Here is a 27987-nt window from a genome sequence, read left to right as displayed (position 1 = left end):
ATCGGGGGGCACGCAGGTCACCTTACATGTGGCTCTTTGGCGGTGGGTCAGTGCCAAGGACCCGCAACATCACCCATGTCTAAGGTGACTTCCTGCCCACCCACACACCCCTCCCCCACCCTTTTCAAACCCATAGGGTCCCCCACTTTGCTTGTAAAGGGGAATCCTTACTGGATTCCCCTTTACAATCATACATAACTGGTCAAACCGGGCCCAGTTTATTCAAACTCAGACTGCCCCCTCTTTTTGGAGGGCCGGTCTGGTTTGAGCTTGAACCAGTCAAACCAATTTTACACATCCCTAAATCAAACCCTCGCTTCCCTTCGAAATCAAACTGTAGAATAGGAGCTGTGAATGTTTGACTAGGGATGTGCACAAAACCGTTTTTGCTGGTTTGGCTCTATCTAATCTGAATCAGATTTGAGCTGACCTGGCCTGATTTGGTTTTGGGCCTGGATGAACTGGACCTGGTTCAAATTTGAAACAGGCCGGTTCAATCAGCTGGGACCTCTACTGGTAAAGGGGAATCCAATGAGGATTCCCCTTTGCCAGTACAGGGGTAGGAGGGCTGTCCTAAGTCTAGAGGGAAGAATTAAATACTCACAAGTACAAGACATGGTGGGGGCGGCCATAGGGGGGCTCCCTCCACCCATGCGAGCCTCACCTGGAGTAGCCTGGGCTGGTGGTGGCCTGGTTTGGGCCTTCTCTGGCCCAGTTTAGGCCTCTGTGCATGCAAAGGGGCCATTTTAGTGACCTCCACGCATGCATAGAGGCCATTTTCATGACCAGTCACAGAAATGGCCGCTGCTCATAGGTCACTAAAATGGTCCCTGTGCGTGTTCAGAGACCTGAAACAGGCCAGAGAAGGTTTGGACCCGGCTGCCACCAGCACGGACTACTCAGGGAGAGGCCGTTGGGGGTGGGATGGAACTGCCGCCACCACCGCAGCTTGTACTTGTATTTAATTCACCCCCTCTGGGCTTAGGACACCCTCTGTCCTGCCCCTGTACTGGTAAAGGGGAATCTTCACCGGATTCCCCTTTACCAGTAGAGGTCTGAACTGGCTCAGTTCAAACTTGAGCAGGCTCGCACACCTCTACTTTTGATCCCTGCACAGCTTTTCAACATGTTACTATTACTATACTACGACAAATATTTATATACTGCTTTTCAACAAAAGTTCCCAAAGTGGTTTACATAGAGAAATAAAAATAAATAAAGATGGCTTTAAATTATTATTTAATACTAATATTATTATTTAAAAATAAACATAGGGAGGAAGCAAAGCAATTGCAATAGATCAATCTTGTATACAAAAATAGGAGGTTCAGGTCTCATTCCTTCACTGGTAGAATATCTCAAATATGTTACAAACATGACCCACAGTTACATTTCAAAATGCAGATGTTAACCCTTCTATTACTGTATTTACCTGAATCCGACTAGTTCCCCTCCCCCTGCCCAGCCCCCGCAAGTTTTTTCATATTAGAAATCAGGAAGTTATCTTAAATTCAGAGTCTTGATCCTTTCCAGTAAATGCAGATATCACCTGTAATTATTACAGGTTACTAGTCTGAGGGCTGTAGGCCACCTCCAGCCAAAGAGGCAAGTTGCCTCTAAATACCAGTTGCAGGGGATAGCAAGAGAGAGGGCAAACCCTCATCTCTTGTCTGTGGGCTTCTCGGAGGTATATGGTGGGCTGCTGTGTGAAATAGGAGCCTGGTCTAGACAGACCTTGAACCTGATCCAGCAGGGCTGTTTTTATTTATTTCATTTCATTTGTACACTGCCCCAAAACTTCCGCCTTACAGCAACATGAAACAAATTAAAATAGAAATTAAAACTTCAAAACAATTTAAAACCACAAGTCTAGTTAAAAAGCTTAGGTGAATAAATGTGTCATTAAAAACATTTTTAAAGTTGATAGAGCTGGGGAGGTGCTTATTTCAGCAGGGAACATAGAGCCTTGGGAGAGAGTATTTAACCTCTCCTTAAGTGGCACAGCAGGGAAATGCTTGACTAGCAAGCAGAAGATTGCCAGTTTGAATCCCTGCTGGTATGTTTCCCACCTATATCGGGCAGCAGATATAGGAAGATGCTGAAAGGTATCATCTCATACTGTGCAGGAAATGGCAATGGTAAACCCCTCCTGTATTCTACCGAAGACAACCACAGGGCTCTGTGGGCACCAGGAGTTGAAATTGACTTGACGCCACACTTTACCTTTTATTATTATTATTATTATTATTATTTACATTTTATACCCCGCTGTTCCTCCAACATACTTAAGTTTCTCCTCACAACAAACCTGTGAAGTAGGTTAGGCTGAGAGAGAAGTGACTGGCTCAGAGTCACCCAGCAAGTCTCATGGCTGAATGGGGATTTGAACTCAGGTCTCCCTGGTCCTAGTCCAGCACTCTAACCACTACACCACGCTGGCTTTCTTTTAAGGTTGTCGTCTAAAATCCAGAGTCGTCTTCATTCGGGTAAATACGGTACATCAAATATTATTCCTCCTCTGGTATTCTGAGTACAACCAGATATATAACTTTAATGGGGGGAGGGGGGATCATTGCTAAGCAGCCACTGGGGATTTGGAGACCTGGACTGAGACCACAAAGCAAAAGAAGGCTTAAACTTTATTTTGACTGCCGCTCTCCTCCCCTGCCTAACATATCCTTACGCCAGAAACTGGGTGGGCTCTTTTACAGAGTGGGCGGAGCGACAGAATTTCGAAGCTCCGTTCCTTGGAAGAAGAAGTCGCTTGTGAAAACGGGCAGCTGTGCTTACTCCCCCGCCCGCCCCGCGGAGAAAGCAGCATGTAGTGGGACACTGACAGATCGCTCGTGTGGGCTACGCAGGATGCTGCGATATTTGCGATGCTCCCGGCGGCTGGTTTTCTTGCTCCTGCGAGCAGCTGTTGCCTTTCTGCTGTGGGGTTCCTCTGGTGAGTAATTGGGGGGGGGGCGTAAATTCTCCCTTGCGCTGCGAAAGCGAGCAAGATTGGCACCCTGCAGAGCAGAATCGGATACACTGCGGTCTTCTCCCTAGACCCGCTTTTTGTAGCCGTTCCTCAAGTATAGGCAGGGTCGGGTATCGCAGGCAAAGGGACTTTCGCTTTCCTTCTCTCTCCGGCACAACATTTGCCCAGCAACCGCTGATGTAACTGGGAACCTCTTTCTCTATTGGTCGAATATTTTCTCCCTAGTCTATCTGTGCAAAATCTTCCCAGCTGACAACGGGAATCTTTTTTTTCTCCTGGTTGGTCGATTGTTTTTCTTCTCTTGGATGTCTCTGGGGATACTCCCCCGCCCCGCTGGGCAGAGAGGGCAGGACTTGCACGCAAACAAATGTCCTGTGTGAGTGGAAGCATTCCATCGGTGTCCTCGTCATGCAAGAATAAGGGGTGGGGGGTGTTGAAAGCAAGCCCTTCGTCAGTCCCTTCTCCCCAGCCTGTAGCCTTTGTATGTAAGCCTTCTGGGTAGCAAGAATTGCTTCATCGTGTGCTTTTTGGTCAGGGGGTGGGGGAAATCTTGTGCTCTGAATGTGCTAGGGATTTCTCTAGACCAGAAATTCTTAACCGTGGGTCCCCAGATGTTACTGGACTTCAGCTCCCATAATCCCCAGCCTCAATGGCCTTTGGTTGGGGATTATGGGAGTTGAAGTCCAACAACATCTGTGGACCCAAGGTTGAGAATCCCTGCTCTCGACCACGCACTTCCAGGGCCTGCCAACACAACAGGGGAGGAGGTTGGAGGTGACGCATCTAACATGGAGCCAAGATGGGAGCCTTTGCCCATCTGTATTTCTCTAATTCCCTAATTTCTATGTTTTGTAAGTACTCTGGGGCAGGAACCATCATGTTGCTCTCTCCTCCTGTGCAGACAGTTCTAGCAAAAACATGGAGAGGGCCATGATGTACCACAATGAATTGCATTTTCTCTTCCCATAGCTTCATGTTGAATCCAAATGAACGGTTCTGAAATTCTTCTTAACCATCCCCAACCCAGCAGCTTTGCAGCCTGCGGCTTTCGCCATCTTTCAACCAGCACTAACCTCATCTGCTCTTGGTATGAAGAGAAAACGCTTCCTGTTTCCCACAGCTACTTTTCCTGTCTGCTTTCAACACTGCTGAGCACTCTCTTCTCCTGCTGCTGCTATTAAGAGCGGGAAATGTTTAATATTCTGAAGCCGACTTGGACCTGGGTGCTGCTGGTTCGGGTGTGTGTGGCATTTTTAGCCTACGTTCCAGTAAGCTTATGAGATCACCATGCATTCTGTGTGTGTGTCCGTCCGTCCGTGTGTCCCCCACTATCAACTTCTCAACGCCTGGACCAATCTATATATATAATTCTCCTGGGTGTGTCTTGGAATGTGCGTCCCAGCGCCCAGCTGATTGGCTGGGCGGCGGAGGCGCCTGATTGGCTGAGGCGCACCCAGGAGGATTGGTTGCCGTGGCGGTGGAGGGCCGGCCGCAGAGGCCAGAGGCAGCGGAGGGCCAGCCCAGCCACAGAGGCAAGGCCCAGGAGGGGGGGAAGTGGGGGGGGCAGAAGTGGCAGTGGGGAGGAGAGGCGGCTAGGCCTGGAAGTGGAGACAGGGGCAGAAGGTGGGGGGGGGAAGAGAGGTAACCACCGGCCCCAAAGAGCGCAGAGATGCTCTGTGCGGCGTCAGCTAGTATGAACTAAATCAAGTACAGTTGTAGGGACACCTCAATGGCGTAGGTTGTGATGATATAATCGACCTCGGTCCAAGATGGTGGACGTGTGAACCTTTGAGGTGCAAGTGCACTAACTTGAGGACTGTCTAACCAATTTGAACCAAATTAGGTACGGTTGCAGTGAGTGACAAAGAGGGACACCTTAGTGGTGTAGTTTGTAATGATGTCAACCACCCCGATCCAAGATGGTGGATGCATGAACATTTGAGGTGCAAGAGATCTAACTTGTGGACCTCGCATTGAACCAAATTGAGTCCAGTTGTAGAGACAGTGAAAGGAAAGTAGGCAGATTAGTTCTTACTCGAACAACTTGTATTTTCTTTCCCCAATGTATATCTGTGGGGACATCCCCCCCTCCCTTCAAGTGTTGTATAAGCCAATTGTGCTTTTGTGCTGGGTTCAGATGCAGTTTCTCCCACACCCACTTCTGTGTTGTGTTGCTGGATATCTCTATAGGTGTGTGGTGCATTTCCTTGTTATGCAAAAGCGGGGGTCACATCTGGGGTTTTTCCACCCAAATCTCTATTGGCAGAGCCCTATCCAAATCTCTGTTCCCTGACAGCTATCCATTATGTTATCTCTTTTGGGTGCTGTAAATCAGGCATAATTGTCCATCCCCACCCTTGCCAGCAGCATTCACTCATTGTGACACTTCCCCTTTAAATCCAAGCTGGCAGGGGCCTTATCTTGAGTTGGGGGTGCCTTATTTAACCCCAGCAGTTCTTACAGTAAATTAGGGGTGAAGAAGGGTGGAACCAGCCCAAGACATAATGTTTGAAGCAGTGTTCCCTCTAACAGGGATTCCCAGACTACCAGAATCCCCAGTCAAAGGCCACTGCAGCAGTGGATGCTGGAAGTTGTAGTGAACAACATCTGGGGATCCCTGTTAAAGGAAAAAGTGGTTTGAAGAAAAGAAGAAAAACCCGCAAGCAGTTCAAGTAAGAACTAGTCTGCTTGCTTTCCATGTGGCTACAGAAGAGAAGATGCATAGATTTCTTTTCTCTTTTTTAAAAAAGGTTAAAATGGAGTGAAGAGTGCTTGAGCTTGCAGAGCATTTCAGCGGCACCACTAGAAACCTACAACCAGCCCCCAAACCACTGCAAAGGAGAGCTCTAGCATATCTCATTTTAGGCATTTAACCAATATTTATTTATTTGATTGATTGATTGATTGATTGATTTCTATACCGCCCTTCCAAAAATGGCTCAGGGTGGTTTACACAGAGAAATAATAAATAAATAAGATGGCTCCCTGTCCCCAAAGGGCTCACAATCTAAAATGAAACACAAGACAGACACTGGCAACAGTCACTGGAGGTACTGCTGTGCCAGGGGTGGATAGGGCCAGTTACTCTTGCCCTGCTCAATAAAGAGAATCACCACATTTAAAAGGTGGCTCTTTGCCAAGTTAGCAGGGGTTATATATAGCTGAACTATGTTATCTAGTCATCTAGTTGTCATCTAGTTATATATAGCAATATAGCTGGACAGAGGCACAGCTAGGTAATTTTGAATCGAATGAGCTTGGGGGAGTACCTTCAAAATAATGGCCACTTTGCCCTTTCTATCTCCTTTCTCCTCTTATTAACCCCCTCCCTTTTTGGTTTTCTGAGGATCCCCCCCCTGCTGCCTCTCATCTCCTGCCTGGGGTATCGTATAATGCTCTCTCTCCCAGCTCAGATGCGGACATACCTAGTGTATCTAACGTGAGCTGGGGGCTTCTATAGAGTAACAGGACCTTTGAAAGGCATTGTTTTGTGATTCCCTAGCCTAGGGCACAGGCTACCCTGCAACCCTGTCTCCTCTTCCTTTCCAGGTGCCTCCTGGCATTCCCTGTGCTATTTCTACCTGGGGGTGTCGGAGCCCATCCAGGGTCTGCCCTGGTTCACTCAGGTGGGGTATGTGGATGACCACCCCATCACACGCTATGACAGCAACACCAAGAGGGACCAGCCTCAAGTCCCCTGGATGAAGAAGGCAGAGAATGTCCGATTCTGGGACAGGGAGACCCGTAATGCTCTGCTCGCTGAAGATTATTTCAAGGAGGCCCTCCTGACCCTGAAGAGCCGCTACAACCAGAGTGGAGGTGAGTGGAGGAGAGAGGCAAGAAACAAGTCAAAGCAGAATTATTGCTGCTTTTTTTAAAAGGGCAAGGAATGCAGGTGAAAAAACACCACATAGCCATCTAGGCATGCTTGTGAAGCCAAGCAGCAGCCTTGGGCAACCAGACCTGTGATGGCCACGTGTCCCTGGATGGCAACCTTGCTTTGATTGGGGCTACTTTGCATGGTGCTGGGGGTTCAAACAGGTGTTGAGAAAAGTCGTGGGAGAAAATGGTCACTTGAGCCATGGCAACTCTCAGAACATGGGGTGGTTGGTTCTTCCTTCCCCCATTGTCCTCATCTCACCAGAGCCCCACTGATATCCAGCTGGAGGAGTTTCCTAAGAACATAAGAACTGCCCTGCTGGATCAGACCATTCCAGCATCCTGTTTCACACAGTGGTCCACCAGATGCCTCTGAGAAGCCCCCAGGTGAGGGCATGCCCTTTATTGCTGTTGCTCCCCTGCAACTGGTATTTAGAAGCATCTTGCCTCTGGGGCTGAAGGTGGTCGGTAGCCACCAGAACAGTAGCCACTGATAGACCTGTCCATTAATTTGTCTAATCCCCTTTTAAAGCCATCCAAGCTAGTGGCCATCACCACATCCTGTGGCAGAGAATTCCTTAGATTAATTGTGTGTGGTGTGAAAAAAATACTTGCTTTTGTTGGTCCTAAATTTCCTGGCCATTAGTCTCATGGCCTAGTTCTAGTGTTGTGAGAGAGGAGAAATTTTTTTATCTCTGTCAACTTTCTCTACTCTATGTATAATTTTATACACCTCTATCATGTCTCCCTGTAGTGGCCTCTCTTCCAAACGAAAACGCCCCGGATGCTGTAGCCTTTCCTCAGGAGGAAGGTGCTCCAGGCCCCTAATCATCTTGGTTGCCCTCTTCTGCCCCTTCTCCAGTTCTGCAATGTCCTTTTTAAGATACAGTGACCAGAACTGCACATAGTACTTGAAATGTGGCTGTACAATAAATTTCTATAAGGGAGTTATAATATAAGCACTTTTATTTTAATCCCCTTCCTCCTGATTCCTAGCATGGAATTGGCCTTTTTCCACAGCTGCCATGCACTCAGTCGACACTAAGGATGTGCAGATCAATTCAAGGTCTAATTGATTTGACTAGAATCTGGTCACCAATACAAAAAAATAAATAAATACAGGCTAGAGTGCAGCAGACACTCAGTTAATTTTCTAGGCTACCAAAAGTGAAGTGTGTGCCCAGATGAGGAAGTGGGGGGGTGTCTACCATAGGGGCGTAACTATAATAGGGCAAGGGGAGACAGTTGTCTGGGGGCCCACTCTCTCACCCCCCCCAGAGGCAAGTCACATGACTGACTCCCCCAGCCGCGCACCCGCCCGGGCTTCATTGTATTCATCCTCATTGTATTCATTCATACCCCGAAACTGATGTGAGTGTTAAGACCAGAACAGCATGTCTTTCTCTAGTACCATTTTACTATGCTTTTTATTACCACTATTCAGCCTCATTTAAGATTTCTTTACTTCATGAGCTGAGCTTCGGGGGAGGGGGCATTTCAAAATCTTGTCTCTGGGCCTGCTACAACCTTGCTACGCCCCTGTGTCTCCTTCAGGGCTTCACACCTGGCAGTGCCTGGCAGACTGTGAGTTGAGCAAAGACAAGGACCCGAAAGGGACTCTGAGGTGCAGCTATGACGGGAGGGACTTCATCAGTCTGGATAAGGAGACCCTCACCTGGACAGCAGCTGATGTGGTGGCCCGAATAACCAAGAGGAAGTGGGAGGCCAACCCAAGCATTGCTCAGAAATGGAAAAACTACCTGGAGGAGGAATGCACTGGACAACTGCAAAAATACTTGGCCTGTGGGCAGAAGACTCTGCTGAGGACAGGTAAGGAGCAAAAGGGTGGATTGAGGGGAGAGCTATGACAATTCCTCTACTTGCCTGCCCATTGAATAGCCCCTTGTGGAGAGAGGAGGGACCATTACATAAGAACAGCCCTGCTGGATCAGGCCCTAGGCCCATCTAGTCCAGCACCCAGTTTCACACAGTGGCCCACCAGATGCCGCTGGAAGCCACAGGCAGGAGTTGAGGGCAGGCCCTCTCTTCTGCTGTTGTTCCCCCTGCAACTGGTATTTAGAGGCATCCTACCTCTGAGCCTGGAGGTGGCCTATAGCCCTCCGACTAGTAGCCATTGATAGACTTGTCCTTCATGACCATTTCTTCACTTCTCCCCTGCTCCGCCATCCACTGAACATTCAATATACACTTTCTGCAGCTAGTAGAAGTCTCAGACTCTGACACTTCAGACTATACTAAGGATGGAAAAAGAGAGTCATGTTTTAACATCCCAGAAGATTATTTTAAAACAAAAAACAAAACACCAAAGTTCTAGTAAGAACTAATCTGCCTACTTTCTTTTCAGTATCCCTACAACTGGACTAAATTTCGACCAAATCAGTTCCCATTTGCACCTCAAACGTTCATATGTCCGCCATCAGTGGTATACAAATACATTAAATAAATAAAACAAATCTTGAATCAGGGTGGATGACATTACAAACCCTGCCCTTGAGCCATCCCTGTGTGTCCCTACCCCTGTAGCAAATTTGGTTCAAATTTGCTAAGTGATTCACAATTTAGCCCACTTGCGCCTCAAACATTTACGTGTCCACCATCTTGAATCTGGGCAGATGACATTATCACAAACTACGCTGTTGAGGTGTCACTACAACTGTGCCCAGTTTGGTTCATATTGGTGTGGGCATTGTAAAGTTGATAGTTGGACACACAGGTGGAGACACGTACGCCTGGGAACTCACACACGCCAGGGTCGCCCAAATGCGGTGACTCATATGCATATGGGGGTACACGGACATGTGAATATGCACACAGATGGGGACACGTGGACACACAGAAACACAGGCAGATATGCGCACAGACACATGGATGCAGACACGGACACGAGTAGATGTGGAGACAGGCAGAAATGAACACACGGACATGGGTGGACGTGGAGACACACACACGGGGACGCAGACCCAGACATGCACACAGACATGGACACAGGCAGACACTGACACGGGTGGACACACACATGGACACGGACACAGATGCACACATGGATGCACAATTGGACATGGACATGGATGTGCAGGTGGGCGGACACACTTATGGACACAGATGGACATGAAGACCAACGAGCATGGACGCAGACACACACATATGGACACAGGCAGGGGCATGGATATGGGTGCATGCAGAGACAGGTAGATGCAAACGCGTGGACACAGGTAGACATGGACAGGCGGACACATGGACGCAGGTGGATGTGGAGAAGGGCGGACATGGACACACATAGACACAGGTGGACATGGATGTGGAGATGGACAGACACACAGCAACACGCGTGGACATGGACACAGGCAACACTGACACACAATGGACACGGGTGGATGAAGACACATTGACACGGGCAGGTATGGACACACACACACATGGACAGGCATGACACAAGGACACGGGTGGACATGGATGCCTACTCAGGCCGACATGCACACTGACCCACACACATGAACACAGTTGCAGAGATGCACATGGACGCAGACACACACACGGACACAGACAATTCTGGGTGATTTCATAATTCTACTGGAAAGTAGGCTTTAAAAATTTCATAGAAGTTGTACTAGACTAGACTACAGTTCATCTCTGTTGTCTTTTCTCTCATTTGTTCATTTCTACTTTCAGTACCCTCCCCCCTTTTTCTTCTTTAATGTGGGGGAACTGATGCAGGTGTTTCTTTCCTTCAGTCTGAAGTGGTATAGCTCAACAAGTTCCTGGCTGAGAACTGGATCAGGGTAGTCTTCCACTGAAGCTTTTTGCTGAGCTGCTGGACCATTTCAGAGTACAGTTGGGCAGCGGCTGCTCGTATGAACCCCAAATTAAAGCGGGGGAGGGGATCTTATTCTTCTGCATGAATGGTGTACCTGCTTTGCATCATTTGTTCTTGCTCAAAATGAATTCCGCCTCTTTCTTCTGTCACCTCTTTGCTTCTCCCTGAATAGAGGATTAAGAACTACCCCCCCCCACACACACACACTTACCACCACCACTCTGCTCGCAACTACCATTTGCTGCACTTTGAAGGATTCTCAGTCCATCTTCCCTTGAATAGTCCTACACCCCAAGACTTGCCTATCTGTAGGGAAGATGAAATGAAAGGGTGAGTAGAGAATGGGGGGATAGGAAGGATGTCCATGCTTCCCTTGGAGAGGCTTTTCTTAAAGTATTTCACCTTTGAGGTTGGCCAAGCAATGCACAAGCAGCCTGTTTCTCGGCACGTGCAGACCACCCCTTGCAAAGGATACCAGCTTTTTGTTTCTAAAAGTGGATCCTATAGAACAGGGTTTCTCAACGTGTGGGTCCCCAGATGTTACTGGACTTCAACTCCCATAATCCCCAGCTCCAGTGGCCTTTGGCTGGGAATTATGGGAGCTGAAGTCCAATTACATCTGGGGACCCACAGGTTGAGAAACCCTGCTATAGAAGATTAAGAAACAATGAACTCATTACTCTTTCCCTGGCTTGAAATGCTTGCTGTGTCTGTTGGTAGACCTTATGTTGCCTCCAACCCAAGAATGACTGCAGTAAAAGTAAGATGTGAGTAGTTCTATGCTGGTCAACATTCCTATCTGATGAGGATCTCTAGCATTCGTTCTCTTACTTTCATGCCTATTTGCTTCATATTAAAGTATTTATTAAGCTCCAGGAACAGAGAGCAAATCTGCAGCGAAGATGTGAATTTTAAAAATACGAGCAGCCTTGGTGGATCTAATCTAGCATCCTGTTTCTCACAGTGGCCCTGCAGATGCCTCTGGGGAGGCCACAAGCAGATGAAGGTGTGCCCTCTCTCCTGCCATTGCTCCCATGCAACAGGTATTCAGATGTATCCTACCTCTGAACCTGGAGCTAGCCTGGAGCCATCAGGACTAATAGCCATTGATAAACTAGTAGCCATCCTCTGTGAATTGTTCTCAGCCCCTTTTGAAAGCCATTTGTCTTGGATGCCCTCTCCTGTACCTTTTCCAGTTCTATAATGTCCTTTTTGAGATATGGCAACCAGAACTGTCCACAGTACTCAATTTGTATAATGTTATTAATTATTAGCAGTTTTATTATCTGCATATAACTTGCCTTTTCCCATAGCTGCTGCACACTGTGTTGCCATTTTCAGTAAGCTGTCCACCATGACCCCAAGATTCCTCTCTTGATGAGTTGCAGACTGCTCCGACCCCATCAGCATATGTATGAAAGTGGGTTGTTTGCTCCAGTGTGCATTGCTTTACACTTGCTTACATTGAACTGCATTTGCCATTTTGTCACCCGCTCTTCACAATCTGTCTTGGGTTTCCCTACCCTAAATAGTTTAGTGCCATCTGCAAATCTGGCCACTTCGCTGCTTACCCCAACCAACCAATTATATCATAATAAATATCAGTTTATTCCCTTGATAAGAGTACAGGGTAAATGCTCACAAAGCCTTTTTCATTGACTGACACCATCTTACTGTTCTCAGTAGCTGGAACACTTCATTGACAGGACCCTAATTGTTTCTATTTCTGGAGAGTTCGGAACTGTGTTAGTCTGCTGCAAAGAAAAGAACCGCACCAATATGAACCAGCCAGACTTTGTATTTGAAAAGTAGCATTGCATTTATTTTTCATAATCTGGCATTAAAAATGTCTATCACCATAAAAGCATGAAATACAAGGAATTGACTTGTTCATACTGGGTCTCCTGTAGGTTCAAGAAAGCCTGTTTTTAAGGCATTTTCAAAGAAGATGATGGGCAGGGTTGCAGAGAGAGTACCTGGGGTAAAATATAGTCTCTGGGCCCTCTTTCTGCACCACCCACCAATATGGCCAACATATAACTGATATCTTTATTTATTTATTTATTTTACATATTTCTATACCGCCCAAAACTTACGTCTCTGGGCGGTTCACAACAGATAAAAACAGCATTAAAACATTAGTTAGAACAAAAACAAGAAATTTAAAACACAACAATTTAAAAAATTTTAAAACAGTGCTCTAAAACAACATTAAAAACAATCAAAACAGTATCAGTTAAGTATCAGTTAACAGTTATCTTGAGGGCCTACAGCTTTGTGGGGCCCTGGGAGCAATTCCTGTGAGGTCTAGGGGACACCTCAGGAGCGTAGCGGGACTGCTGGTGGCCCATGTGCGGCCGCGGCAGCTGCCCCGCTGCCCCCGCGTCTGGCGTCAGACGTGGGGCTAGCCATGCGCCAGACGTCAGACATAGGGGTGTGTGGTCTGGCTCCTGAACGGAGCCTTGAAGCTCTGTTTGGGAGTTGGAGTTTAGCTCCCGAAGGGGCAGCGCAGCCCCTTCGGGAGTTAAACTAAGGCTGGCACTGCGTTCGCAGCGCAGCCGGGAGCGGCTCTTCCTAAACTAGCACCCCTGTGTCTGATGTCAGATGCAGGGGGCGTATCGGGGCCGCGAGACGCGGCCCCTGATTGGGCACAGCCCGGGTTCTTTGAACCCGTTGGCCCAATGGGGGCTCCGCCCTGGGACACCTCCTAGAGATATACATATCAGGTGGTATATAAATATGATAAACAAATTCTCCTCTTGAACCCCTGGAGGCAGGCAGAACGCTGTCCCAGTGAAAAAGGTGACAAAACTCCCACCTGAGCGTACAATGTAGGTGTTTCCTCCCTGTCTGCTGCTGCTTGGCCTCACCAGGCTATGCAAGCTCCTCATCCACATCAGACTTCCTGGGTGAGGCAATAATTCTCCATAGGAAACTGAGCACACAGATGCTGCAGGTGACAGAGGGATGAGTCTGAGGACTGGAGACTGGAAAAGATGGCACTTAACCAGTGTAAAAAATCCAGCCCACTTCCACCATTTCTCTTGAAACAGGGATCATAAGCCAGTTCAGCCATGGAGTTCCAGAGATATGCATCCCAATACTTTGAAGCAATTCAGTGAGCATGTCAAAGAGTTGCTCATGATGGCCTTTAAGGATTCTTACTTTATCAACAAGAAGCTTGGGGAATGACTTTCTTTGTAGGTTGTTAAAACTCTTGGAGATGCTACAGGAGTGCATTGTACTAGATGACTATGAGGGGTCCTTTCCTGCTGTTTAATACAAACATCCAGCCTATTTGCTAGCCCACCAAGAGTCTCGGTATTAATACTAATGGTGCTATTTTCACAGAGTCCCCGGAAATGAAGGTGGTGCGCAAGGTGGGCCATGATGGCTTGGAGACCCTCATCTGCCGAGCTGATGGCTTCTACCCCAAGGAGATTGATGCTACCTGGAGGAAGGACGGGGAAGTCTGGGAGCAGGACACATTTCGTGGGTTTGTCAGCCCCAACTCGGATGGGACATACCACACCTGGCTGAGCATCGAGATTGACCCCAAGGAGAGGGACCACTTCCAGTGCTATGTGGAACATGACAGCCTACAAGAGCCTCTGGACTTGGCCTGGAAAGAGCCTGGTGAGAAACGGCAGGCAAAGGAGGGATTATTCATTTGGGAGGGGCTGTAGGAGATCTTAGGAAGAGATTCTCTCAGCAGCAGCACAGATTGCAATAACCTATATAAGAGGCGGAATATGCTTTGGGTGTAAAGCAGATTTGGGGCTGATAGGAGATCAGAACCGCTGCTGATTTTGTGAACTGTCTGACAAAAGCCGCATGGAAACTTGAGGGAGCAGGTAGCTTACCGAGAATGATGTCAGTCCTGTTATGCTTCGTATTTAAGCATATAAAAAGCTATTTTGTAGAAGCATGCATAGGAGACGTGGCACCTGTTTTTATGCAGGTACCAGTTTGCTTCCCTGAATTCACTGAGGATGGCACCAGTGAAGACACAGTACATCTGCCGCTTATGACCAAGATCTTTTTATGCTTAAAAAAAATCAAAAAGACTGCCACCATTCTTGGTAACTTTCCCTCCTCTAATTTCTACTGCAGTTTCAAGAGACCCAAATTTCTGCCCAAATTGCCAAATTTCTGCCCCATTTTTACTGCCAACAGAAATGGGCATTTCTGTTCAGGCCTGGTATAAATCATGTGATGTGCCCCTCCTGGTTTTGAAGGCTGGTGGGCAGAGGTAGGTGGTTTGGGGTGGGATGCGGATGTGCTTTCTAATGGGAGGTGGACAGTAACCCTAGGAAGCAAAAGGGGCCCATTGCACAGGGGAGAGAGGGACTCTTATTTCTATGCATGTGTTGAATGTGTGAGGGGAAAATGACAAAAGGCCTTTTAAAAGCTCTTTTAAAAGTCTTCTCTGAAGACTTGGAATGCTGGTCTCTGGTGAGAGGAAATAATTCTGCAGTAGCAAAACCGCATGGCTCAGGAGTAGAGCACCTCTTTGCATGGAGACCACTCATGGTTCACCCAAAGCAGCTTCAGGCAGAGGATCTCAGGATCTCTGCCAGGGTCCCTGGAGAGCCACTACCAGTCTGAATCAACATGTGTTTCTCCCATTTCAGCCTCTGTTCCTGCAGGAGCCATTCCGGTAGCCATTGCCGTAGCCATTGCCGTAGCCATTGCTGGGATCGTCTGGATCAGTAAGTAAACGCAACAGGTTTGCTGGGCTGTGTGGTACATGTATAATATTCTGTGGCAAACCCTCACTGAGAATGTTCTGGGATTGGCAGCTGATACTGTTAAGATGGCCAAAATGCCCCCCAAAACTCTGGTGCCCCCCACAACCTCTCCCTTCCTAAATGATGCTTCGAAGTTTATATTCAGGCTGTTTAGAATATGAACAGCTGTTTGATGTTTTCGCACATAGTCAAGCTCTCTGTGATGGATACTTTGGGCTGAATTGGACACCACCTGAAGGTTGTTTTGTTGATCCCTGCATTTAGAAGCAAGATGTATTATCATTTAGCATTTAAAAGTGTGGGTTACATAACTTTTTGCTGATGATACACCTACAACATTCCCAGAGCCTGGAAGCACTTCAGGGTCATATAAGCAAAGTCCTCCCCTGCCCAAATCTTCAGTGGTCCTAAACACCTTTGCTTGGAATGAAATCCCAGGGACTTCTCTGAAATCTGCCTCTTGCATAAATGTTTATATCAACCATCCTTCTATCCAAAAACCTTCAGTTTAAGATGAGAGTTGAGATGCTTCCAGTATCCACAAACTCTAGAAAGTGTGGAAATTGCAAGTTAAGGGGCCCATCTTCAATGCAACACTAACAAAAACCACAAAAAAAACAGAAATACAAAAAAAAAAGGCAGATTACTAGTAGCTGTTAATTTCACATGTTAGGATTCAGCTACGGGTGAATTATTGATAACATCCAACTGTTTAGCTTCATCTGTATTATGGACAAAGATCCATTCTTTCATCTCCACCTTGGGATTATTTTAATGAAAGGCGGTATATCTCTGGAATGCTCTCCCGGTGGGTATCCGCTCCTCAGTCTCCATCACAGTTTTTAGAAAGCATGTCAAATCGTGGCTTTTTACCCAGGCTTTTATATGATTGTCTCCACTGCTGCTTCTTGTATTTTGTACTGTTTTTATGCTTGTGTTTTAATTTATTATTATTATTATTATTATTATTATTATTATTATTATTAATCAGATTTATTTTTATTTTTTTAGCTCAATATTTTAATGTGTCTTTTCAATAATCGTGTTTTTAAATTTTATTGTGAGCTGCCTTGAGATTTTCTTAATGAAAGGCGGGGTATAAATTTAACAATAAAATAAATAAATCATATAACCATTTAGGCAAAGCAGTACATCCCAGTGGCAGCAAATTTTCCTTTCTTGTAAATGGTTCATAAGAAATCTAAGCTCCCTTCTTTTCAGAATTTCAAAGTATACTTTTAAAAACCTGGAAGAACTTTTCACCAACCTGTCCCTGATTAAATTCTGCTAATGATTGCATCTCATACTCTTGTGCTAATAAATTTAACTGAAATATTCCTTTTCAGCGTATTCCTGCATGCATAGCTTGAGTTTATCCTATAACATTAGTGAAAAGTTCTTCCAAGTACTCTATTAAGTGGTTCCCTCAGCCACTTTTCAATAGATCTACACCAGATTTGGAGAGGTGGGGTGTCTTGTTTCATGCTTCATGTCTACATCATCATCATCATCATTATTATTATATGGCAGATTTGACAGTTTTTGATTTTTATGACCACTAGAAGTGCTATAATGGCAGACTGATGGAGCAACTCCTCTGGTGGCACTACTGGGCCAGTATAGTTGCTTTTCAAGAGGCTCTTCTTCCCTCCGAGTTCTCTTTTTTTGAGGGTTCAGTTGATGCCCTCTCTCTGAGACCGTGAATAGGGATGTGCGGACCAGTCCAGCAGTCTGGTTCGCGAGTTTGTGGTCGAACCGAACCACTACCTCGGTTCCGTCACACCAGAACCGGACCGCTGGGTCCGGTTCAGCAGGTCCACAAATGTATTTATTTATTAATTAAAGTAAATGAGAAGTACGTTTAGCCCCTTCAGGGGGCTTGCTGAAGCCGCACGGGGGTGTGTGTGTGTGTCTCCGTACGGGTTCCCTCTCCCCCCGCCAGCTTTCCTCATCACCACCATGGCTGTTATGTAAAGCCTTTTTGGCCCTTTCGGGCCTCCGTACGAGCAAGCGGCCGCCATTTTGGCAGCCACCACGCATGCACCAATGCCCTCTGCGAGGCCATGGCCTCTCAGAGAACCAAGGAAAAAACTGTGGTCCACGGAATGGAGGCGGGGGGGGGGGAATGAAAGACTCATGAACAAAAAACCAAAATGAAAATAATAAATAACCAGCTCTCAACACAGGTAAGAATAATCAAACACATCTGTATAACCTGTAACAAAATACAATGACAAAATACCAAATGAAATTACAAAATGCAATGGAAGAATGAGAAACCAGTATATCCAGGTGTCCAAACACAGTCCAAGATGTCTTCAAAAAGAGAAATAGAAGAGTGCATGCAGTACAGGTAATGAGTCCTCAAATCCAATTGGAGGAGACAATGTATTCAGTAGGATGTTGTGAAGAAAGAAAGCAACCTGCTCTGTAATGACTGATTGGCGATGAGAGACAGGGCACACCAGGGAAAAATCACGACAGCCACCCCAGGATAAGGAGCTGTTACGCCAAAGGCTTCATCAGAGGCTGGTTCCCATTAACACAGGACAACAGTAGAAAAACACTTCTTATACGATCAGCTTTTTCCAAGCATGTTCAAGCCTCAGAGCTCTTTGGACACCTGGATAAAAGTCTCAGAGCTGTTTGGACACCTGGCTATACTGGTTTCTCATTCTTTCATTGCATTTTGTAATTTCATTTGATATTTTGTCGTTGTATTTTGTTACATGTTATACAGATGTGTTTGATTATTCTTACCTGTGTTGAGAGCTGGTTATTTATTATTTTCATTTTGTTTTTTTGTTCACGGGTCTTTCATTTTTATGGTCTCTCGGAGGGCATTGGCGCATGCGCAGGTTTGGCCTCGAACCAAACTGGGCCAGATGGTTCTGTGCACACCCCTAACCGTGAATGAGCTTGTCTGCCGCCCTCCCTTTCCTCCTGGCAGCCTTCAGCATGGGCATCCCTAAACATACTGAGCCTCTTGCCTGGAGGCTTTTCAGACAGCAGACTTTACCGAGGGTTTACCGCAAGACTTTACTGCGGATTCAGGGCATAATGGATACTCCAATGCAAAAAGATGATTTTTTAAAAAACCCTGGACATAAATCAGGCTAGGTTCTAATATGGAGAGAAAATCTGAAATTGTGTGTGAGGTGCTCTCTGAAATATTGCACAGACTTCAGGGTACATCTGGCCAACATGTGAATGCATGCCCACCCACCATCCAAACTAAAGTCGCCATCTGAAAAAGCTCCTGCCCCAACTAGCCTCTCTGCTATTTAGAGTTCTCTATCGCTTACCATGTGAGAGGTAGCCCAAATTTATCCTCTCAAGCCCACCTCTACCCTCCAATCTATTTATTTATTTAGGAGATTCACATTTCTTCCTTCCATTCTCCTTTTACTGCCCCGAGTTGTCCTCTAGTGCAGTGTTTCTCAACCTTTTTGGAGTCAAGGACCGCTAAATTCTTCATGCAGAGTTTCAAGGACCGCTACATTCTTCATGCGCAGTTTCCCGGACCGGCAGTTAGTAAAGGGGTTTCAAATCTATCTATCTGTCTATCTATCTATCTATCTATCTATCTATCTATCTATCTATCTATCTATCAGACTTCTATACTGCCCAAAACTTGCATCTCTGGGCAGTTTACAATTAAAATAATATAAGCATTAAAATAATTAAATTTGGAATCTTTTGCAAACATGGAATATTAGGGGTTCTCAACCTTGGGTCCCTCAGTTAAACTCCCATAACCCCCAACCACAATGGCATTTGGCCATTATGGCTGGGGATTATGGGAGTAGAAGTCCACCAATGTCTGGATACCCAAGGTTGAGAACCCCTGAATCTAAAAGCCTGGGTGAACAAATTTGTCTCCAGTATGTCTTCAGTATGTGTGGGGTGGGGGTGGAGGTGCTTGTGATTACTCAATGGAGAGGGGATGTTGGGCCATTAGAAAAATTCAAAAGCTACATGGGGGCAATGAAAACAACGCACAAGCAAGCTTTTGAATCCCCCAAAATGCTTCATCAGGCTGGATGTCAAGCAAAGCAAAAAGGAGGTGAGGAGAGGAGAGCAGGGCAAGCTCAGTAGAGCCGGAAATCTACAGTTTAACCCTCTCATGATGGAGGTGGAGTTTTAGCAGGAGTTGTGTAGTCGCAGGGCAGGATCCAGACAACGTTAGTCACGACCACCCACTGAAATTAATTTAGTCACCTCTCATTTGTGTCAATGCTGCTTGGTCATGATCACCTGACTTGATCTGGATCCTGCTCTTAGATGTGGACTTTGTGAGGTGGACCTAATGAAACCCGTGCAGCTCCTCCAAAACTCGTTAAATTCGTTACATGGCAGGTGCTGGGAATGGGGTTTTTTTAATGGTGAAAGAAAATGTGAAGAAGAGCGGTGGAGACCTGGCATTAAAAGAAAGGGGGTGATTCTGAGATGGTGGAGGGTGTGGGGCGTTGTAGTGGTAGATGCCTCATTTTCCTCGCTGGGGAGACGAGGCACTGTTCAGGGTGGGTGAGGCAATGGTGCACCGGACTGCACTCGGAAGGTCGCCTGGGTCCAAGAGCTGCCGCCACTGTGCTTGCGCACCAGAGTGTAGCAAGTGTTCCCCATCCTCTCTCACAATGTGCACTTCTGTGCCCCCCTCCCAACTCCCCTGCGGGAGCCAATCACACCAGCCTGCCTTTGGGGCCACGCAGCTCACGTGGTCCCACATGCTGCCCGCGCATACCTGCGAGGTGAGCCAAGGCGGCCCTCCTCCCTCCCTCCTCTGCTTAGCCCTCACTGCGGCATGATCCCGGCCAGAGATTGTCCCCCGCACCCGGCGAGGTCATAAAGGGGACCGCCGTCCTCCACCGGCGGTGCAGACCAGGGGGTTACAGGGGGCAGAGGGACCACAACACCCCACCGATGCAAGAGGGAAACAGCGTTCCCTCTCAAGGCGCCTCGACCACAATAGGCAGCTGGGTTTCAATCAATCAACCTTTGGCTGCAAACAATGAGCATGCAAGAACCAGCAGCCCTTCAAGTGGCAGCCCTTCAGGTGGCATACCTTCCACACCGCATACAGTTTGAAGCTGTAAAGATAGGGAATAAAATAGCTGTAGGAAGATCACAGCAGCACGTGGAGGCAAGGGACAAGAAGGTGATACTCTTCCTCTTCCGTACCATGTGCAAAATTGAGGAAGTGAGTGCCTTGATTGCAGTTGTTGGGGGGGGGAGGGTTTGACTCCCAGTCAGGGACCGGCAGCGGTCCCCGGACCGGTGGTTGAGAAACTCTGCTCTAGTGTTTGCCAGCACCAAGGAGCAGAGGTAATGAGCTTATGCTGAAGCAAAGCAGGAGAGGGGTTGATACTGGAAGATAAATTCTACTTGGGCTAGAAACAATTACCCAGAGAGCTCATAGAATGTCCTTCCCTGCTGTCTGTAGGGATGTGCACGGAACTGGCTGGTCCAGTTCGGTTCGAGTCCGGACCGGACTTGAACCTCACCAGACCAGTTCAGTCTGGCACCCCCTCAACCCGCCCCCCAGGTTCAGTTCGATCCGGGGGGAATCAAGAATTTTTTTTAGTGTTTTTTTTTTAATGGGAAATTTTTTTTAACCTTCTGCCCTTTGAGGGAGTTCCTTGGGGCAGTGGGTGGGTGGGAGGGTGTCCCCGCCGGCCTCTGTAATTACTCCTTCCGGCCCATTTGGCCATTTTTTGACCCCTTCGGGCCTCCATATTTCTGTGCGGTGGCCATTTTGGATGTCGCCGCACATGCGCAAATGGCCTCTGTGAGGCCTGGCATGACCCAGGGCCTCGCAGAGGCCATTTATGCATGCACAGAGGCATCCAAAATGGCCACTGTGCTGAACTAAGGGCCTCCTGTGATGCCTGGCATGAACCAGGGCCTTGTAGAGGCCATTTGCACATGCACAGTGGCATCCAAAATGGCCACCATGCAGAAATATGGAGGCCCGAACTACTGGCCGAATGGGCTGTAGGGGTTGATTACGGAGGCTGGTGGGGGGAGAGGGAACCTCCGCAGGACCCACCCACGCCCGTCGTCCCAAGGAACTCCCCCAAAAGGGAGAAGGTTTTTAAAAAAATATTTTGTTTTGTTTAAAAAAAAAAATCGTGAACCCCTTGAACAGTCAGGGGGTGTTCGGTCCGGGGTTGGACTGAACAGGGAGTGGTTCGGTTTGACCCTGAACGGTCAAACCGAACCGGTTCGGTGTCGAACACGTTCAGTGTTTAACCTGTTTGCCCATCCTTAGCTGGCTGCTGGGAAACCACTGAAAGTGCAACTGGCGGGGAGGTTTTAGGTTCTGAGCTCACTGCAGAAGGTGAGAATTTCTGGAGATCCCTTCCAACCCGGATTCTGATTCTGTCTCTGCAGTTAGAAGGCCGAGAATCCTTTGCTGTGCGTACCAGCGAACATCAAGTAAGTAATGCCTCTGTCTTTGAAATATTACTGCAGCAGAGGGCAGCCCTGAGGTGCCAGGTGGTTAGAGAAGTGAAAGATCTGGTGAGGATCTAGTCATCTGGCAGATCTTGAAATTATATAGTCTATGAAAGCGGAATCTTTACTGCATTTACATGCATTGCTCTGGTCTACAGAGAGCCAGACTGAGAGCAGGCAGAGGTGAGGGGGAGGAAGGCATCCCTGCAGGGAAATCCATTATTTTGGCTCATTAGTTATGTGTATGAACTTCAGGGACCATCCCCACCCTGACCTCAGTGCAGTGCTGCCCTGTCCATTTGGTCTCTACCTACCTGCCTTCTTCCTGCCAAGAGCACCCACCCATTCTGTCCCTTGGCCTTTGAGGATTCACACCTGCTGCTTCAGTTCCAGGGCTTGCCAATCCATCTGTCCCACAATGCCACTCTTTATTATGCCTGCTTCTGCTCTGCCTGTTACTTTGCTCCCCACATAGGGAGCTGCCATATACGGAGTCAGACCATGGGTCTATCTAGCTCAGTATTGTCTACACAGATTGGCAGCGGCTTCTCCCAGGTTGCAGGCAGGTCTCTCTCTCAGCCCTATCTTGGAGAAGCCAGGAGAGAACTCGAAACCTTCTGCTCTTCCCAGAGCAGCTCAATCCCCTGAGAGGAATATCTTACAGTGCTCACACTTTGTCTCCCATTCAAATGCAAACAGAGCAGACCCTGCTTAGCTAAAGGGACAAGTCATGCTTGCTACCACAAGACCAGCTCTCCCTCCTTTCATAATGCCCCACCCTCTGGGCTCCCTTCCTGCCCAGGCAGCTCCTCCTCCTTTCTCGGCCCTGCGTGAGCCTTCTCCATTCACTTCCCTTGCAGAAGCTACCCTATCGGCCATCACTATCTTTTGGTCCTATAGCCACCTTAATGAATTCAAATTAGTGAACTTTTCGTGATATCCCAGCAAATCATCCCAGGGAGGCAGAGGCCAGTGACAGCCAGTTTTTGTCTTACAGATGATTTTTTAGTGTATAGCTTCCTTGATCCTGAAAACTCAGTGGCCTTTGGGTGGGGGTGGCAAAACTTCATCTGCAGGAGTCCCAGAACTGGGTATCAGCTTAAAGGGTGCCCTGAGGGTGATGCCTGCTCCCTGGAAGGAGGGGCACCTGGAAGCCCCTGGGATGGATGGCTGTGACATTCTGTAATTGCTGCCCACTGCAGTGAGAATGGAGCCCTTGAGTAACGCCCCTAATACACTTGGGGGGACCAGTCAATGCCCAGCATAATTTCTGTCAGCCTGGGGCAATTTGGTACACTGTGATCCCTTCTACAATCTCAGTCTAGTTGTGGAAGAAAGCATTCTGTTTTATTTCTCAAGTGTCCTAAATAAACAAATAACTTTCAAATTTCTCTAGTGTCCCCAAGTAGTCCATTGTTGGAGCCAGGCTGTGGAAAGGCCTTGTCTGGTTTGAAAAACTGAAGAATGGATTGATATCCCTTTTGCCTTATGTTTCTGCCTGCCTGATTTGTGTTTGTAGTCAAAAGGTGATAAAAGGCACCTTTTAACGTGGTGATTCTCTTTATTTAGCTGGAGGAGAGCAACTGGCCCTATCCATTCCCAGCACAGTACCTCCAGTGACTGTTGCTGGTGTCTGTCCCAGGTTTCTTTTAGATTGTGAGCCCTTTGAGGACAGGGATCCATCTTATTTATTTATTATTTCTCTATGTAAACTGCCCTGAGCCATTTTTGGAAGGGCAGTATAGAAATCGAATAAATAAATAATAATAATAATAATATATTCTGCGACGATATCTATAATAATAACAAGAAAAACATTGATAATAAAATTCAGCCATCCCAGGTCCTTGGGAAGGACTCAATGTCTGGATTAAAAAAAACACCAGTCAATAACACCTTTCTGACTGTGTAAACAAGAAACAATATATTATATCTTAATTATACAGGAGTACACTGACAAGTGCCTGATAGACCAGGGGTTGGGGGAGGCAAGGAGGCTGCAGAGGGAAAGGGAGAATACAAAAACTCCCATCTCCCCAGTATGGAAAATGTTGGTATGCAGGTGGGCTACTCTCTGTCCCTGGTATTTTGCTTGGAATGAGGATTATTCTCTACCCTTTGCCTGGGGTTCAGGTGTACTTGTGGGGTGGGTCTTTGAAGACATCCCAATTGCAGAGGTGATACCTTCTCCCCCTGTCTCCAGTTGCATGGTGGAGAGGAAGACCAGAGTTTTTTATGCTCCTCAAATGATGTCAGAATGCAGGTGGACCTCATTATCCATCATCCCAGCACCCACGGTTTTATGTATCCCGGGTTGGGCTATTATTTGCAGATACCAAAAAAAAAGATAAAATACACCTACCCATGGTTCCTAAGTGGCCAGAAATGATCTCCAAGGCACCATTTTGCTGCCCAGAGCCATTCTGTGGCTCTTTCCTTTAAAAAAAAAAATCCACGGTTTTTCTCAGAAAATTGGCACAATGTGGGGTTTGGGCAGGCATTGCTGGACAGATGGAGACCTTCACAGCAAGCCATAGTACATTATTTCTCCAATTTCTACCTTTTTAATTGGGTATTTTTGCCCTCCAGGAATCTAGCCCCCAAATTGCCATTGATTTAAGGTTTCATTATCTGCGGAAATTAGCCGGGACAGAACCCACCAGATAACAAGGTCCACCAGTACTTGCCACGATCTGCAGAACTGTGGGCCCTGTTCCTCGAGTATTGTGGTGCTTGCCCCTTCCTCCTGCAGCCATATCCTGTTGTTGTTCTTTGTTCTATTTCTATACCGCCCTTCCAAAAATGGCTCAGGGCGGTTTACCCAGAGAAATAACAAATAAATAAGATGGATCCCTGTCCTCAAAGGGCTCACAATCTAAAAAGAAACATAAGGTGCTGGACATGGATATCTCCTCCCTTCTATGCAAAGGAAATACCATCAGGCAATCGGGAATTCTAGTTCTCAAGAGAGCATATTGTTTCAGCCCGCACACTTCTCTCTTTGCATTTCCCTCTCGGTCATAGAAGAGGGCTTGGACCAGCTGCTCACTGTGTAGAATTTTGCTCCTGATTGGTTCCAGCAAATATCGCCTTTTCATGCAGGATCTGGAGACCCTATCTTGTGACTGGGAAATGAATTTGCATTAACATCCATAACCATGATCCTCAAGGGAGTCTACTTTTCCCCCTTATGGGGTTTTCCCTTCTTTGGGGTTGGACAAGTAGTAGATCTTTCAAGTTACTGTCAATTATCATTTATTCATAGTGGCTAGAGCATACGGATAGCTCAGCCATGTTATGGAAGGGAGGGTAGATGTGTGGAAAAATAGAATGAAAATGGGCTGAGGTGGTTGGAACCCTTTCCCCACAATACAATCAGAACTGATTACTCCCTCCTTTTCCTCTCCTTTGCAGCAAGTGACCAGGGTTCTGCCAGCTATTCCATGGGTGAGTAAGGTCTGCGAGGGGTGGTCAACCAACTCAGAGATGCGGAATCTTGCAACAGGCTGGGGGGAAGTGCTGTTTCATGAATAGTTGACCAGAGAGCTTGTGGGATCTCTTTTCTACTGCACTGGCACAAAGAGAACATAAGAAGCTGCCATATACTGACCGTTGGTCTATCTAGCTCAGTGTTGTCTTCACAGACTGGCAGTGGCAGGAATCTCTCTCAGCCCTCTCTTGGAGAAGCCAGGGAGGGAACTTGGAACCTTCTGCTCTTCCCAGAGTGGCTCCATCGCCTGAGGGGAATATCTTTCAGTGCTCACACATCAAGTCTCCCATTCATATGCAACCAGAACGGACCCTGCTTAGCTAAGGGGACAAGTCATGCTTGCTACCACAAGACCAGCTTTTGTGGAATGGAAGAGCATCTGCTGGGAAGGGTTTAGGGTACAAGAGTCCTCTGTGCAGAGGTGGGACTGGACAATATCTGGTGGGGGGAGCCACTTCCAGCTCTGACTCTGATTCTTTCTCTGCAGAGGAACGGCAGCAAGGTGCTTCCACACCAACCCAAGAAACAGCACCAAGTGGTGGGTCTCAGCAGGAGCAGGAAGGAACCCATCTATCCCCCTCAGATGCCTGCTCTGACCATTTGTCCAGAAACTGTGCAGAGCTTCATCCCTCTGTGAACAGGGAAGACACTGACAGGGCCAGCCTTTCCAGGATGCATGATGAGGTGGTTGGCTTAGGTGATGCATGTGAAGAGGGAGCAGGAGGCATCCCTGCCCCTTCTCCATCTCTGCCTCCAGAGAAGGGGAACAGGATGGGAATTCCATTCCCCTTCCCCTCCAGCACGGAGACAGTAGAGAAGGAATTGCCGTCATCCTCATATCTTCCTCCTCAACCCTCTGAGCCTGTTAAAATTAGAGGAGTGAGAAGAGTATCAAGTCAGGCCTGGCAACTTGGGAACAGATTGTCACTTGTGCTGGCAGCAAAGAGCTCACCAAGAGACTCTTTATCCTCCTTAATGGACAGATGCAAGACTGATGAAGATGAGCCGCTTCTTAGACCCTCTACTAGCGAACCTAAATCAGTGACTGAGAAGGCACATGGAGCCAGTTCACACGTACACTTTAATGGCAGTTAAACCTGCCAGAGCTTTTTAACTGTAGTACGACCAAACTCACAAAACCCCTGTGCAGGAGCGGTTCCTCTATAAGGGCAAAAGGGGCAGCGCCTCCTCCCCAGTACATACATACGTACACACACACACCCCGTTTATCTCTTTCTCAGCTGGCTGTCTCTCTTGTTTTCCTCCTCCCCTCTCTTGCCTCCTGTCTCCTGACCCATGCCCACTGCTGTCTAACAGAGGGCTTCCTCTCTCGCTGTTTTCCCCTCCTTGTTTCCCTCCCTCCCCGTTCCGACTCTGGGGTGGTCGGTGGCTCCATCACCCACTCTGCACTGCTCAGCGCCTGTGCAGTCCAAAGATTTCACATTCCGAAGGCAGTCAGGATATGCTTGGTTTGTTTTGCTAAAGTGGGCAATGTTGTCACCGCCCAGCAGATTTGACTAGACTTGAGTTCCAAGTCTACAGGCTGAAGTGGGCAGGGAAAGGAGGCAGCGGCAGCCTTTCTTTCTCTGTGAGAAACTAAGCAGTCTGCTTCAAATGCTTCAAATGTGGATTTCATGCTGGTATGTTTGAACGACAGAAGGGTGAAAGGGAGGTTGGAGAGGAAGAGGGAGACGTTTACAGTCATTTATCTCCCTTTCCTTGCACGACCCCCATCTCTGCTCTCCCCCCTTCTTTTCTCTCAGACTATTCATTCACTGGGATTAATTTCAAATGCTTCAAATTAGTTTATTTTTGCAACAGTGACCTTCTCCCATCAGCCACTTGCAATTTTACTGACCAGCAAAAACTCTTTTCTCTCTCTCCTCCTGGCTTGTCTTGTTCCCATCCAATTATTAAGTGTGTTTACTGCTCTCTTTATTTACATTGCAGCTTTTGCAATCTCTCTGTTGCAAAGAATATTTTCCCCAGTTCCTTCATTTCTCTCAGATCCCATCAAGTCATCTTCAGGGAGGAAGAGAAAGCTTGAGATGCTTTCCCTCAGTCTCCTTTCTTTCCTCCTCCTCCTCCTCCTCCTCGACACCATTTCTACCCCCTTCCTCTAAAACGCCAAGAACCCCACGCCACCCCGCAAAAAGGAGACTCGGAAGCAGGGAAATATTTCCAAGCTGCTTTGAAAAGGGGAGATGTGAGAGCTGGCAAATTGAGAAGAGGCTGGTGGGAGCTCCTGGTCCTTAAAGCCAAGACAATTTAAAACGAGAGAAAGAGGGGAACAGTAAGTGTTTGGGAAAAGGAAAGTCAAAGGGGCCAGGGCTTGTCAAGAAGGACTTGGGGGGAGAAATTTTGCCCTTCCCCTTCTCCTATATACAGACTTCCCTCAAACGAGTTATATAAAAAGATCTGATAATACATGAGTGGGAGCTGACCAGTTTTTTTGTTACTATTAATTTTGTATTTTTAATCTCACTTTCCAAAATATGGTGTTTTTCCGCAGTCCTATCTCCTCTCACATGGACTAGGAGAGGATCAGCTATGTACTAGCAATGTACATTTTAAAATACAATTTTAAACACTG

At 47.2% G+C, this 27987-nt stretch overlaps 1 protein-coding gene across 4 annotated transcripts; it reads left to right on the top strand.

Annotated features, from left to right (window-relative positions):
• The first annotated feature begins 1 nt into the window (after nucleotide 1).
• LOC128342304 (major histocompatibility complex class I-related gene protein-like) lies at nucleotides 2-27987 on the top strand. Of its 4 annotated transcripts, none has more exons than XM_053289478.1 (8): nucleotides 2-84; nucleotides 6533-6802; nucleotides 8417-8692; nucleotides 14049-14333; nucleotides 15332-15409; nucleotides 21842-21886; nucleotides 25319-25351; nucleotides 25882-27987. In XM_053289478.1, exons 2-8 carry the CDS (start codon nucleotides 6685-6687, stop codon nucleotides 26487-26489), a joined length of 1443 nt encoding a protein of 480 aa, XP_053145453.1. In that variant the 5' UTR covers nucleotides 2-84; nucleotides 6533-6684; the 3' UTR covers nucleotides 26490-27987. The 4 variants fall into 4 exon arrangements, with proteins under 4 accessions (XP_053145453.1, XP_053145451.1, XP_053145454.1 ...); XM_053289476.1 differs by lacking the exon at nucleotides 2-84 and adding an exon at nucleotides 2780-2947; XM_053289479.1 differs by lacking the exon at nucleotides 2-84 and adding an exon at nucleotides 3952-4070.

Source organism: Hemicordylus capensis, chromosome 2, assembly GCF_027244095.1.
Source record: "Hemicordylus capensis ecotype Gifberg chromosome 2, rHemCap1.1.pri, whole genome shotgun sequence".
NCBI lineage: Eukaryota > Metazoa > Chordata > Lepidosauria > Squamata > Cordylidae > Hemicordylus > Hemicordylus capensis.
The sequence above is the reverse complement of the archived record's forward strand: the minus strand, read 5'-3'. Positions and strand labels throughout refer to the sequence as shown.